Source organism: Culex quinquefasciatus, chromosome 2 (genome assembly GCF_015732765.1).
Source record: "Culex quinquefasciatus strain JHB chromosome 2, VPISU_Cqui_1.0_pri_paternal, whole genome shotgun sequence".
Lineage (NCBI taxonomy): Eukaryota > Metazoa > Arthropoda > Insecta > Diptera > Culicidae > Culex > Culex quinquefasciatus.
In genome coordinates this window covers 127,896,376-127,911,295 of record NC_051862.1, presented here as the reverse complement: position 1 = coordinate 127,911,295, position 14,920 = coordinate 127,896,376, and the positions used below count along the sequence as shown (strand labels likewise).

General features: G+C 44.1%; 2 protein-coding genes across 4 annotated transcripts in view; one reads left to right on the top strand and one right to left on the bottom strand.

Annotated features, from left to right (window-relative positions):
• Positions 1 to 22: 22 nt before the first annotated feature.
• On the bottom strand, positions 23 to 2,019 carry LOC6041553 (transmembrane and coiled-coil domains protein 1). The gene has a single exon (XM_001850747.2). It carries the CDS (start codon positions 1,786 to 1,788, stop codon positions 127 to 129), a length of 1,662 nt encoding a protein of 553 aa, XP_001850799.2. The 5' UTR covers positions 1,789 to 2,019; the 3' UTR covers positions 23 to 126.
• A 6,239-nt stretch (positions 2,020 to 8,258) lies between these two features.
• Positions 8,259 to 14,920, top strand: part of LOC119767758 (A-kinase anchor protein 200) — a 157,447-nt gene continuing 150,785 nt past the window's right edge. For all 3 annotated transcript variants that reach the window (XM_038257194.1, XM_038257193.1, XM_038257187.1), the window contains exon 1: positions 8,259 to 8,476. The gene's annotated coding sequence lies outside the window, so the exon portion shown is untranslated. The remainder of the gene's footprint in view (positions 8,477 to 14,920) is intronic.

The window sequence follows — 14,920 nt, the reverse complement described above, 5'->3', positions numbered from 1 at the left end:
CACGGATTAACAACGAGTGTGGTGTGATTAGAGCAACTTTATTTCGAATAATTACATTAATTTGAATTGTTCGTAGAGCTTGATAGTTGATAGTATTTAAAACGATTCACTTACGAATTAAACGCCTCATTCCGATTGAAAGTAGATTCCCAGTTTTTGAACCAGATAGCTAAAGCCACTAATTATATCTGTCCATTGGCGAACCATAAACGCTAACATAACTATACAAACAACAGTGGTCAGGACGCGGATTCTGGTTCGCAGAAAAGGCATCGTGATGCCGGCTGCCGTGGCGACCAGAAGCAGAATCACCTGCAGCACGGTCAGGACGACATTGATGAGCTTGACCACCACCGCACGAGCATTGGAGTTATCAATTCCCTCGATTGTAACGTATTGCTGTTGGGACAGATGCTCCATCTTCGAAACTCGCGTCTGACAATTTTCCATGATTTCGTAAACATCCCTCAACCGCTCGTCGCTTTGATACTGCACCTTCTCCTCCAGGTCGGCAATGGCTTGTTTTAGATTTTCAATCTCGTTCTGGTGAAGTTCGGTTAAATCGTTAACTTGCTCCTCCAGTCGTTCCGTGCGATATCGCTCCGTTTCCAGCGCAATGGCCAGATCCGTCACGTCCTTATGCATAAGCTCTAATCGCTCCAACTTTGTTTTCATTCGGTCATAGCCATCTCGAATATCACCCATTGCTTTGTAGTTTGTACAATGCTGACTTCTGAGTCTGCGATGTTTTCCGGAGCTTAGCGGAATACTATCACTTGTAACGCTGCTGCATTCGCTTTCGTGTTCGCTATACTTGCCGCTCGCGTCTTCCACTATTCTTGTATTAGAAATAACTCTAGTATCAGCTGGATCCAGACACACTCCATGAATGCCGACGTTCGAACTGCTAAGGTTGTCGTAGTGAAACGACACCGAGTCGTCTATGTTTGAAGCAGTTAAATCACGATTCATTTCGATGACGTTGTGATTTGCTGCAAGTTGATTAATATTATCGGCACTACCAAACTTGTTTTTGATTAGATGAGCGAATTCCCTAGGTTTAGACATGACGGTCGCCGACAGTCCGGATACACCGTCCCGTATGTTTCCGCCAACATTCCGCAGGCCTTGGCCCACGTCTCTTAGCATTTCCCTCGGTTGACGATGACTCTGCTGTTGCTTCTGACTCTGATGATATTGCAAGTCCTTATATCTTTTACTGTATGACTCCAACTTTTTCTGCAACTGTGAGATATTATGAGCACTTTTCTGGTTCTTCTTCTCGAACACTGCTTTTATTCGCTGAAGTTGCTGCTTATCCGCGCTAGCAGCAAGCTTTAAGTACTCGTTGACGTTCGCATCTCTAGTGGTTTGTTCCTTCTTAATAGATTCTTTTGTGCACGCAATTTTCGTAATAATCCGATTATGGGCCAGTGAACTGCTAGTCCTATGGTGTCCTTTTTCAAACAGTTTGTCACCAGAATCATTACTCAGCTGCGAAATCGTCGTAAGACCCCCGTCATTCTCGTCCATCTGACCCGATAAGCCATCAGTCTCCTCGGAATCTTTATGGGCGTCGTGATGACCACCACCTCCGGAACCCTCGAACCCCATTGCTTCCTCCATCTCCCGGCTTTCGGCGAATGTACGCTGCAGTGGGCTCTCCACCTTCATGGCACCAGACTGCTTTAATTGCTCATGAATGGACGTCCGATGGGGAGAACTTTCCCTGCTGGAATGCTTGCTTCCTGCCGAAGGGTGGGACACGGATTTTGAGCTGTGCAGCATCGCTGGCACTCTGATTGCAAACTGTTCGCGTGGGTAATGGCCACCACATTAATGTGCACACTGTTTTTTCCTCCAACTTGAGCTTCGGAACACTTTTTCAGGATGTTTTTCTGGGCCGCATCAGTTTTACATTAAATTAGGCGACAATAATTATCATTCTACTCTTCGGTTCCTCCCGAACACAACCACTGATGGCTGTCAAAGATTGTGGACTGCCGAGATCGCTTGACAGAGCGGTTGTGTAGATTTTTGTTAAGCACGTCGCTCTTACGTCATTCCATGAACCTGATGAAATGTTTTGACAGCTGAACTGGGACTTTTGATGAAGTTGAAGGGGAAGAAAATAAGATAAATTCAATAACCTTGAAATATGAAGTTAATTCAAAATGAGGTGGTTCAGATCCATCGAGCTGTTAAATTTGCAACATGGCGTTAAATCTGTTAATCTGTCCACCCAGTCACGAAATATTCTAGCAGAGCTGGTTCTGTCAGAATCCTGCTAGAACGGTGGAACATTTCTGCTAGAATGCTGTAAGAATATCCAGCTTTGTTAGAACTCTGCTAGAAACTTGCTAGAACGTCGTGACTGGGCAGTTGCTGTGAAGTTTTCCATGGCTCGATAGGTAGTTATATTTTGAAGTGCTTTTGCTAAAGTCATTTGGTCGGTAGTGGTCTTTGTTTTTTTACAGGCAAAAAGTCGATTGATAAAAAAAGCGTAAATTACAGCAAACCGCTCATTCCGTGGCTCATTCAATGATTGTAAACAACAACAACAACAAAATATTTTATTTATTATTTTATTTTAATATGCTTGATTTTTTTTGCGTGAATTTACAAAAAATAAAAAAATAGAAAAATTAAATAAACTAAAAAAACTTAAAAAAAATAATAAAAAAATTAAAAATAAAAAAATTAAAAAATATAAAATTAAAAAAAAAATTAAAAAAAAATAAAAATTTTAAAAAATAAATATTATTTTAAAAAATTCAAAAAATTAACAATTTTTTTTAATTTTTGAATTTTTAAATTTTTGAACTCTTGAATTTTTGATTTTTTTTTTAATTTTTTGAATTTTTGAATCACCCACTAGAGCAGACATACAAAAATCTCCGAAACACGCATTCAAAACTTTGCCCCCGGCTTGCCGGTATTTGTCGGGTGTCAGAAAATAAGTACCCGACAGGTACCGACACATATTTTTCTTCTAATTTGTAATTTGTTGTTTTATTGGTTACGATAGCCTGTTAGTATAAACTGTGCATCAGGTCAAGGATTGTATCATATCGATTGATTACTGTAGGATCCAAAATAAAATTCAACAAATCAAAACTGAACTTAAGTTAATCCTGATTTAAAACTAAACGTTTGACAGCACTCTTAAAAGTAGGCATGGTGGGTTTCTGCTTCACTTCCAGAGGCAGGTTATTCCAGCAAGACGCTCCCGCCACCAGGACACTTTTTCCACTGGTTGTCGTATGCCTCGGGATGATGAGTGATCGCGTTCGCTGCTGTTGTCCGTGTGTCAGATGTTCCAGGATGTACTCAGGCAGATTGCCTTCATACCCCCGCTTGATGAAGCAACATGTCCGGAGGTGGTAGTTCGACGGCAGGTCGTGTCCCAGGATGGTACTTCTGACGGCCGCAGTTGTATCCCGCCTTCGGAGGCGATAAACAAAACGCACCGCCGACTTAAAGCAGCGATGAAGTTGGTCTTTGAGTGACGCCGAGAGCCCATGATAGTACACTACATCACAGTACGTAAAAATAGGTACCACCACGGCTTGAACCAACTTCCGGCGCGTGGCTGTTGATAGTACTGGTGTGAAGCGACGCAACGTTCGGAGTGTATTGAACGCCTTTTGGACCACGGTGTTGACCTGGTGTTTCCACGTCATGTTGTGGTCGAACTGCAGTCCCAGGTTTGTAACCGTGTCCAACAGCGGCACTACCACTCCGTCGAAGACGATGTCCGTCTGCGGCTCAACTCTTCCCGTCTTGTTGAAGATGATGGCCTGAGTCTTCTTCGGGTTAGGATGCAGGCTGTTCCCGGCGGCCCACCGTGTTATCGCATCGAGGTCTTCGTTAACGGTTCTTATCAATTCGTCGACCTCCGAGATTGGACCAGACAGATATATCTGTAGGTCGTCGGCATACAGTTGATACTTGCATTTGAGAGTCGCCGGCAAACTGTTAATGTAGAGACTGAACAGCAGCGCACTCAAACACGAGCCTTGTGGAGTGCCATCAACTACCTCTCTCATAGCCGAAGTTCCGTTTCCGCTTCGTACTGCTTGTTGCCGTTGTCCCAGAAATGACGAAACTAGCCGACATGCTGTTTCAGAGAACCGGAACTCTTCGTTAAGCTTCGCTGCGAGTAATCGGTGATCGACACAATTAAATGCCAACGAGAAATCGACCAGCACCATCACAGTGCAGCGATTGGAATCCAGGTTACTGTAGATGTCGTGGGTCACTTTTGCCAACGCCGTTGTGGTTCCAAAACCCTTCCTATACCCCGATTGGTTTCGCGCCAGCAGGGGAGCGTCGGGGTTATCAAGATGTTCGGTTATTTGGTTCAGCAAAATCTTCTCCAAAACCTTGGAAACTGCCGGAAGGACACTAATGGGGCGAAAGTCCTTGGGTTGGATAGGGTTGGACGTTTTTGGGATGGGTGTTATGATGGCCGTTTTCCACTGCACCGGAAATGCTTGGGAGTCGATTATGGCGTTGAACAGATGCGCTAGGACCGGGAGGACGAAGGGGCACAGCAGCTTCACAAACGATATTGGTATACCGTCCGAACCAGTGGCGTTCGTTTGAATCTCGAAAAGTTTGCGGCAGACTTCATCAACGTTCGTGTGACGGAAACCGAACTCGGCTGCCCCGTGGTCAGTAGCTGTCCTGTGGTTTGGTTCGCCCAGAGCGTTCCGTTGAACCCCGGCTCCCAGTTGTCGGTGACCCTCAGCAAAAAACGGTTGAGCTCATCTGCGTCAATCTCGTTGGTGGATGCGTTCTGCTTCGAAGAGTTGTGGACTCCCTCTCGACGAAGATTGGACCAAAGCTTTTTCGCCGGTAGATCTTGACCAAAGTGCAATTCTCCATACCGCTTTTTTGCTTCCGAAATTAGAGCACTGGCGCGGTCACGTTTTAGCGTGTAATCCAGCCACTGGTTATCCCCGCGGCGCCGGTTCGGGTTGCGAGAGTAAAGCTTGAAAGCAAGATCTCTCAACTCTACAGCTTGCTTGATCGGCCTCGTGATCCAGGGGGTGCGCTCGTCGCGAACAGTGATGTTGCGTTCGGGAGCGTGTACGTTCAATAGGTTGGTCAGCTCGGCGGTCAGCATCGTTGTTTTCGCCTCGACGTTTTCTTCAATGAAGAACCGTCGGAAGTCTTTGGCTTCGAAGTCTGCTTGCAGCTGGACTTGGTCGATGTTCCTGAAGCTCCGTGCACGGACTGTTCTCCTTGCGGGCCTTGGTACTTTGATGTCCGCAATCAAAAGACGACTTCGTGGTCCGAGATGTTGCTTGCAGAGGTCGCTTTTGCCTTCTTGATGTGTTGGGGACAATCGGTGATCAACAGATCAATGGTAGTCGAGGACGTGTCTGTGATTCGGGTGGGACCAGTAGGTAGGACCACCAAGTTGAACGTCGAGTTGATCCTCTTCAGTGCGGTCAGGTTCGTGGAGGGCGGGTTAGCGTCAACGTTGATGTTAAAATCCCCGACGATGAACGTCCGGTCGAAACCATAGTCGAGCATTTCGAGCAAAACCTTTTCGTAGTGCTGACTAAACGTTTGATTTGAACACACGGGGTTGTAGAAAACGGCTACTCCGAGGTTCAGCTCACCGATCTTGATTTGGACCACCATGTACTCTACTCTTGATGCGATCGGGAGAGAGATGTCGTGGGAAGACGTGATGATTAAGGATGCCTTCAGATCCTTTCGGACGTAGAGCCCGACCCCTCCACAGGCTTTTGATCCTCGGCCGCGGCCAGCTGGTAAAGAGTGTCGAGTGAAATTGTAGCCAGGAATCCTGACAGGTCCCACTGGGGATGACTTCTTAAGTTTAGTTTCCGTCACCGCAAAAAGATGGTAACGGTTGGCATCCAGAAGAAGTTTGACGCCATCAATGTGGCGCTCAAGGCTTCTGACGTTCAAGTGTCCGATACGGAGGTTGGTAATGATTGGCATGTTGATTGGTGGGCGGGAAACGTCAGCGAAGCTGGGAGTCAACAGCGAGAAGAGGCCGACACGTCGGCCGATCTGGCATCGAAGAAAATTGACGAAGAATCCTCACCGCCATGTTCGGTTCCTGTCATCTCTTGAAGCTGCGCTGTGGTCTCAACGGGGACATATCGCCGCTGCCCGGGAAGAAGCACGGACACTCGATCGTTTCTCAGGAACACGGATTTGACCAGACCTTGCTGTTTAAAGCGAATGGCAAGGTTTCGGATTCTGAAGGTGTTAACCGACAGCACTTCGTTTAGCGTGAAACGGTAGTCGAGAGCGGGACCGTCCTTTAAATTGCACAGCTTCGCCTCTTTGTGACGCTCGAAGTATCGCTTTAGCACACGCTGTCTCGCATCGGCGTTGTTGAAGATGACGAGGATCGTTGGAGTGAGCGAGCGGTCAGACCATTTCGATGGTTTTACTGGCAGACGGAAGCAGCTGGTCACATTTTCCATTTCGGTTGAACATTGAAGAAGTGTCAACACGTTTTCGACGATTGTGTTGACATTCTCCCCTTCTCGTAATGGAATCTTGTTCACAGCGATTCGGCACGAGTTCACTGACCGAGAGCAGGTACGAGCGAGGTGCGCACCGGTTTGTATCTCCTCCAGGTTCACATTCAAGTCGGCTGTAAGGCGATCCACAGCAGCGTCTGGTCGGTCGTCGTGAAGCTTGGACAGGATTCGATCAATCTGCTTTTTACTGCTGGTTCGGACCACATCCAGCTCTGCTTGCAGCTTGGACAGCTGTTCAGATAGTGCACGGATGATCTTCTTCAGCTCGTCGACTTCGCCAGGTGAAGCAGACGCTGGGGGTGTTGATTTTGGGACAAGTCTACCTCGCACTGTGCAGCAGTCACAGGCGTAGCAGAAATCGTCAACCTTTTCCATCTGCGCGTCGGAGATATTCATGCAGATGGCGTGAAACCATCTCGAACAGGTGTCACAGCTGATCCAGTGGATGATTTCAGGCAACGTCTTGCCGTTCACCCTCGGGGGTGTCTTTCGACAGCAGGTTCCGCATTTCTTGCTCTCCCTCGGCATGTTTCGGTGATAAATTTTCTACGACACTTTTTCTCACTGTGCACTCAGCAACGCTGACGTTTCAACACAAACACACACACTAACACATAACTTCCCGGCAGTTCACGGGAACAATTTTTAGTTCAACACAAAACCCCGTAAATTCGTTTTTGGGACAAGCAAACACTACAATACGTTTTAGAAAGTCTAGAGGCAGCTGCCGAGCACTTATTTTTACTTTTAGAACGCGGAAATCCGGAAAAATTGGAATTTTTGCGCGTGGCGTTGTTTTTGTTTCTACAGATGAACTTGAGATCAAATTTGATACCTGCTTTGCTACGCGCGGTGGGAGACTCGGGGGCAAACTCGAGAGCAAATTTGGTGGGAATCAAATCGGGTAGCAAATTGTTTAACTTTCGACATTTTCGAAAAATGAAATTCTTTGAAATTTTCAATAGGATTAAAAAGTTTAATAAACCTTTAGCATTTCTAGGCATGAATCAACACATAATTATTGATTTTGAAGGTAAACGAGAGCAAAAAATGATAAAAACCCATATTTGCCCCCCGCAGTGGGCTTGTTTCGGTGGCAAATTTGCTACCTTAGCGGTGGGGATGACGGAGTTTTTTCAAGGTGGCACCCCAGCGCTGGAGATGCCCTAAGGAAACATTGAACAAAGCTCGAGTTTTTTTTGAAAAGGTCCTATAAACAAAATTTTCACTTTTTGCTTTTTGGGTGTTTTTGAATACCCCTGACTCAAGGCGGTTCTAAAAACACCCAAAATACAAAAATTAAAAATTTTGTTTATAGGACCTTTTCAAAAAAAACTCGAGAAGGTTCATAGAGATAAAATGTAAGTAAAATTTGTTTAAAAATATAACGAATGTTACATAAATTATGATGTTTTTATGCGGACAAAAATCAAAATACTAGCGCAACCCATCAAAGCTGTTGCGCCACAGGCTGATGTACACGCTAACGACAAACCACTACATTTTTGTTCGGCGCAACAGTTTGTTTTCACGCAACACAAGTGTTAAAGATGACATTTAAAATAGTCTACGTCAAAAATTAAAAAAGCATCTAAAAACCAGACTTTGTCTCTTTTTCCATCTGTTCATCTGTGACCTCCCCTCTTCGCGGCGACGCTTCTAATTTTCGCCGCGTCGCTTCGTTCATTTTTCTCTCTCACTCTCGCTACTCCTCTCTTTCCCACTGGTTCCAAACTTTTTGTACCGAACTCTTTCGGAAAGTGTGTGTGCCGTCGCGTTCGTTTATCCCGGAGGTTTTTTGGCCGTAATTTCGTAACGGAAGTGCGTTTAATTATCTATTTGTGAAATCCCATTTATTCCCGCGAGCGTCGAGTGTTTCAAGTGTTGTGTGAACTGTGCGTGTGAGTCCCGGCCAACCGTCAGCGACATTTCCGTTGTCCGAGGTAAGTGTCCGCCGCGGCGACATGGCCTGCGATTGAGCGTTGTACGAGTGAGCCAGACGGCACCAATACCAATCCGGGCGGCACAAAGAACCTGACAGAGAGAGAGCCAAGTAAAAAGCGTTTTCCACGGAAAATGTAACGTTAAAAATGCGCAACGTTCTTCGAAAAGGGGAAGAAAACGTGGAATGGGTTTTATTAAAAATTTAATTGATGAAATTATGTGCAATGAATCAAGCACACAAGAAGAAACAAGTCGCGGCGAGGAAATGCGGGTGTGTTTGTGTGAGTGTGAGAATGGAAGAGAGAAAGAGAGAGCGAGCGAGAGCGGTTTCTTTGGCAACGCGAGACTGTCGGAGTTGCAGCCCGGCATTTGCTCTGGCTCTCAATTTTGTCGGACTGAAATTTCGGTTTGATGATGGGTTTGGTCAAGCACGCACCGCAGACTCATTTTTCTTGAAGAGCGAGTGCATGCAATAATGGGAGTGAGAGAGAAAGGAAATTCAATTAAAATTTATATTGTAGCCACTTTTTGTATCGAAATTCGAGTTGGAAATGATAAAAGATACCTAGTCGTTTGGGATGAAATGTGTTTTTATTACAGAAATTTGTGTTCAACTTAAGACGAAGCAATTTGAAAAAATCTAGGTAGTTCTTTTTTTTTATAGAATTTTTGATAATATTTTAATAGGTTTCCTGTTTTTTTTTCTTCAAATAACACTGTCCATTATTAGGGTAGAATCTAGTTGTATGAGAAAAATTAAAATTTGTCAGATCAAATCAGTAACAAATTTTGTTGGTTCTTTAACAGGGTGGCCACTCAAGTCGGGAAATCGGGAAAGTCGGGAAAAAGTCGGGAATTCGCCAAAATCCGCCAAAAATCGGGAAAAAGTCGGGAATTTATGATTTTTTGTCAAAAAGTCGGGAAAAGTCGGGAATTCTGAGCAAACTGGTTTTAAAATTATTTTTTAACTCTTGAATAATTTTGTAATATTTTGTACAATTTATGCTTAAGTAACTTACTTAAATTTTAAGGTTCTTTTCACTATGTCAATATATTTGACTATGAAGAAGCTATTTAAGACATTCAAAATCCAAACGAATATTGGAGTCTTTGACACAGTTTTTCATAAAAAAATTTATGAATCAAATGATTGCTATCAATTTGTGTTCATCAAACAAGAGGTAAAGTTAATGAAAAACTAATATAAAAATAGAGCCTAATGGCCAGCTTAGAATTATAATTCTATTTCATTTTGTCACACAATTGAATATTTGAAAACAGATTCCAACTTGAGTTTGGCAATGTTTTTTTGTTGGTTTAATTGTTAAAACTTAAATGTCGAATTCATGTTAAAACTTAAATAATAAAATTCAAAATTGAAAAACTTTTTAACGTTTTGAAAACATAAAGAAAATATTGAAATTGCAAAAAAAAAAATCCAAGAAATTTTGAGTTATTGCAAAATTGTTTAAAAAAATTGTCTTTTCAAACATTTTGCTTAAAATAAGTGGGAAAACATAAAATCATATCAAACTGAATTTTCATTGAAAAAAAAAGTTAAACACTGACCACTAAATAAATTACCATTGATTATAAAATTTAAAGGAATTCTTGACTCGGTTTAGGGTTTTTCGTAAGGGTTTATATTTTGCGTCTTGCTCGCTTGAGTGTTCGCAACTGAATGAACTAGAAGCTGGCCTGTCGATCGCACCTCAGCTTTCTCAAAGCTTGCTTCGCTACACCCCCTCTCGATCGTGCAACCCTAATTGTCCGTGAAAGTCTCCACGTTCGTCCAGGATCCAGCAAGCTTCCCGTCAGCCACATGGTCCCGGATATGTAAACGCTCTCCAAGATCTCCTCGACGAACAGTCAGCCAGAGTGCCTCGGCTTCACAGGTAGATATGGACCACCCGGTTCCGAGGGTCAGCATCTCCTTTCTTCGCTGCCAACGTTTATTGATCTTCACGTCCAGGTAGGAATAGAATCCACCGCAACCTGCCAACTTCAATGTGTGGATCATCGTTTCCCGGTCACCTATAATCAGCAGATCGTCAACGTACAGCACAAGGACAGCATCATTCCCCCTCTCGTTGAACCGATCGTCTTTCCAGTGCCTTGAAGACAGCTTCAACTCGTACAACGACTTAAGAAGTTGACATGCTATCCATCGTTCTGCTTGCACGCCGTCCGGAACGACCTCGAAAATAGCCTGGTGCAGCTTCCCGCGCAAGCCACTCTGTTGGCCGCCAACAGCCAGCTTCGTCCGAAAAAAGTCCAGCTTCGCTACCCGTTTGACCGTCTCGCGATAGTCCAGGCCGGTCTCACGCTGGAATTGTTCCACAACGAGCTTTGCCTTGCAGCGTACAGGAACACCGCCTTCGTACTCATCAACTCGGACTACCCATTTCGACTTCTTTGGCTTGACACGAACCAGACTCTTCTTCAGCTTCCAGACAGCATTGGCACCAAGGAAGTTGAGTTCGTCCGTTTCTGTAGCGTTACGAGTTTCTTTATCGCTACCAGGTGGATCTGCAAGGTAGAATTTCTGAACAGCGCAGTGTGCTCCAAAGGTCGAAACATCCAGGAACTTACCTGGGAGTCTGCGCTCCCTATCGCTGCGCCTAGTGTTTGACTCTAAACAGCCGTCACCTCTTTGTTGCGATGGGAGCGCCACAGGATTGTCCTGTTCCGCACCCAACTGGCCGACGTCGTCCGCGTCGCCATCCACAGGTCCTACGTCACAGAGTCCATCTCCATCCGTGCTGTCCTCGATCGGAGGTATTTCAACCTCAGCCGCATCCAGACTCACCGGAACATCATCTGCTTCGTACTGATCCCCCTCTGGCTCACCGTAGTGAGCTTTCACCAACAACGGGGGTTCGGATTGGGCGTCTCCATGCTTTTTGAGGATATTCCCGGTCATCGATGATTCTTGGCTTTTAAGGTCCAGCTGCTTCCTCTGCTGACTTGATCTGTCCCAGACTGACAGCTCAAGCAACCCATCCACATGCGGGTGCACGCGTTCCTCTAGCCGAACAACAGGTTCAGGTCGGCCCTTGAACGACTCACGGGTTTGCTTGCTCATCACGGCAGTACACAGGTTCGCTGTACCTCCCAACATATTTACCTCGAGCTCCAGTTCGTAGAGGTTGTTTCGTAGATATGCCTCTGCAATCACAACACCGTTGAACTTCATGACCGCTTTCTCACGTCCATGGCTGCCGGTAAACAGAACGTCAACGCCAGCCTTCGACAGCTTCTTCACAGACAGCAGGTTCCCACGTAGCTCCGGCAGGAAAACGACGTGTTTCATCTCCACAGGAACTCCCGCCATAGTGACGCCCTCCAGCACACCTTCGTAAGATCCGGTCAACGAGACGCCGTCCTTGGCGACTTCCACAACAAACGGCTGCTTCAACTTGTGGACGGCCTTCAAACAGGCCAGGTTGTTCACCAGGTGGTCACTGCACCCGGAATCCACGTAGAACACCACCTTGGTTGAGTCTGCTCCCGATTTGGCATGGTTTGCAACGAACGACACAGGTGTCCCATTGATAACTGCGTTCGCTTCGCCTTCAGGCAACTTCACCCGGCAGTCCTTGACCATATGGCCCTTCGTGCCGCACCGATGGCACTTACCGTTGAACTTCCTCTTCTGTCCAACAAACGCCGCAGTCGTGACTTCCGGAGACTCTTCCATACGGTTGATCCACTTGGCCTCCTCAGCAAGCAACCGTTGTTTACACAAATCCAGGGAGATTTCCTTCTCGTCCAGGTTCTCCAACGCAGTAACCAGAGGGTCGAAACTCTCCGGCAGTGACAGGAATAACTGGGCAATTAGGTCACCCTCCTCCAACATTGCTCCAACGGACTTGAGCTGCCGAACGAGGTCATCGAAGCTCTGGAAATGGCTCCGCATCCCGGTCCCTTCTTTCATCCGCAATCTGGCCAGCTGCATCCGGATGATGGTCTGACTAGCCACGGACTTCTTCAAGAAGTGGCCTTCCAACGCTTGCCACATCAGCTTAGTCGTCTCCTTACCCTTGACAATCCCAAGGCAGTCCTCGGAAATGAATCCAACCAGCTGCGTCTTGGCCTTGCGATCCAGCTTCAAAAACTTCACGCGATCTTCATTTCCGGCAGGAACTTCCGCCGTGAAAACATCAGCTAACTCCGCACCTTCAAAATGTAGCTTCACGCGGTAGCTCCAGTTCTCGAAGTTTTCGCTGGTCAGCAGCGGGATTCCTTCCTTCGTAGTGCCCATAACCTAAAGGAATTCTTGACTCGGTTTAGGGTTTTTCGTAAGGGTTTATATTTTGCGTCTTGCTCGCTTGAGTGTTCGCAACTGAATGAACTAGAAGCTGGCCTGTCGATCGCACCTCAGCTTTCTCAAAGCTTGCTTCGCTACAAAATTCAATATCAAATATTACAAAATTAAAAAGGGAACATGGCAAAAGCATTTTTTATGAATACCTTGGCATTTTTCTAAATCCTTTGAATAAATAATATCAGCAATTATGTTTTAATCATTTTTTGAATTAAAATGATGATGAAGTTTAAAAAAAATAGAAACGATATTTTAAGTTCAGTTATCTTTAACTTTTTGTCATTTCCAGTTAAAACGAAGTATCAAAAACTATACGTTTGCCAATTTAAAAATTAACATGGAAGTTATAAGTTTTGTTGAACTTTCGATTATTTTTTCAAAGAAGTTTGTGTTTCTACTCTGAATCATAATAATGAAATTCCATTTTTGAAGTTTTGTTTTATTTGTTGTTTAGTTTCTGTATTTACAAAAAATGCCTATATTTGGATTTTTTTTAAATTCATTGAGATTTTTTTTCGGTGGTTAATATTGACTTTTCTTCTAGAAAGTTTTTTGCTTGAAATCATTCTTTAGATAAGAAATGCCAATTATTTGAGCATTCTGGAAAAAGTCTGGAAAAAAGTCGGGAAAAAGTCGGGAATTTGAAAATGGAATTTGAGTGGTCACCCTGATTCTTTCTGGAGTCCAAAACATCCTCCCAAAATTTTAGAGCGATCTGTTGAAAATTTTACAATTTAAAGCAGCCGGCTGCGGAAAGATAGCTAATACCAAGATATATAATATATACAATTAATAAATACAATTAATTATCCAGAAATCCTTCGTCAGAATACATTCCGATCAGCGATGATGTAGAAAGGACTTCATTTATTAATACGATGAGTGCAATATCATAAACCCTAAAACATATTCGTCGGCGTGCCTTCCGATCATTGATTATGATGAGAGGACTTAATCAAGCAAAATGACTTGCTTGTCTCAACAAAATTCGGCTCCTTTCTATCGCAAGCTATACAGTCCCGACCAGGCCTGCAAAATGTTTCCAACCCAGCGTACACATGAAGCAAACCAAAATGTCAGTTCACTGCTAGCATGTGACTGCAAGCCTAATGTGTCTATTCAACCACTGCCGCCTGACTTGTGCCGGTGCTAGAGATTGAGAGACGTGAAAAAATGAGCTTCACTCACTCAATTCGTGTCATATGGCTGACTCGTAAACACTATTTTGACTATTTTTAAACAATTGAATGGTTCTAGACTATGCAAAACACTTAAAACAACCGTAACTTATATTCAAAATTACATTTCCACGCATAAATACAAACTTTTTGTGTAAAAAACATGTTTCTTTATGTGTGTGCGTGCAACGTCGAATGAGCGTTGGTCGACTACTGCCTCGCATTGCAGCTGCTCAATGAGATAGGGCACTCACGACTGCGCCGGGTTTGTTTATGTCACGGTTTTGCGGTTCAGTGAATGGATCTTAAAAATTCGTGTCAGCGTCGCCGATTTTCGCGTCATGACCCCTGACATTTTCAGCACTGGTCCGATTATCCGACGGCCTTGGTAATATTTCACTTCGGATAATCGAAACTTCGGATAATCTATTCACGATTGTGTCTTATTTTTGATTGTGCAGCTTTATTATGACCTTAAAACTACTCTAAAGTGATAAAGAATTGTTAAATCTAAGATGGCGGTCAAAATGGCGATGATGAAATATTGAAAAACCATTCAAATTTGACTAAAATGGGACGATTTTTTTTTGTTCGTGATTTCACTATCCGTAGTCCCATACAAACCTTTGGATAATCGAACTTCGGATAATCGAAACTTCGGATAATCGAGGCTTCGGATAATCGAGTCTAGGCTGTACCAACAAAATAAAATCTTCAAAATCACTACGAAACATGCAAATTAGAGTGTCGAATTTCCCGTCCCGGGAAAAAAATTCCCGGGAATTCCCGAAAAATAATATTTCCCGTTTCCCGGGAAATTTGTAAATTTTCCGGGAATTTCCGAAATTCAAGCGGAAGTATACATTTTCCTTACTTTTTTGTTCCAATCCTTTGAAAATATACAACAAAAAAAAAAAAAAATAAAAAAAATTGAGGGA

Excerpts from the sequence above, each read along its gene's own strand:
- LOC6041553 (XM_001850747.2), bottom strand. The coding sequence starts at position 1,788 with ATGCTGCACAGCTCAAAATCCGTGTCCCACCCTTCGGCAGGAAGCAAG.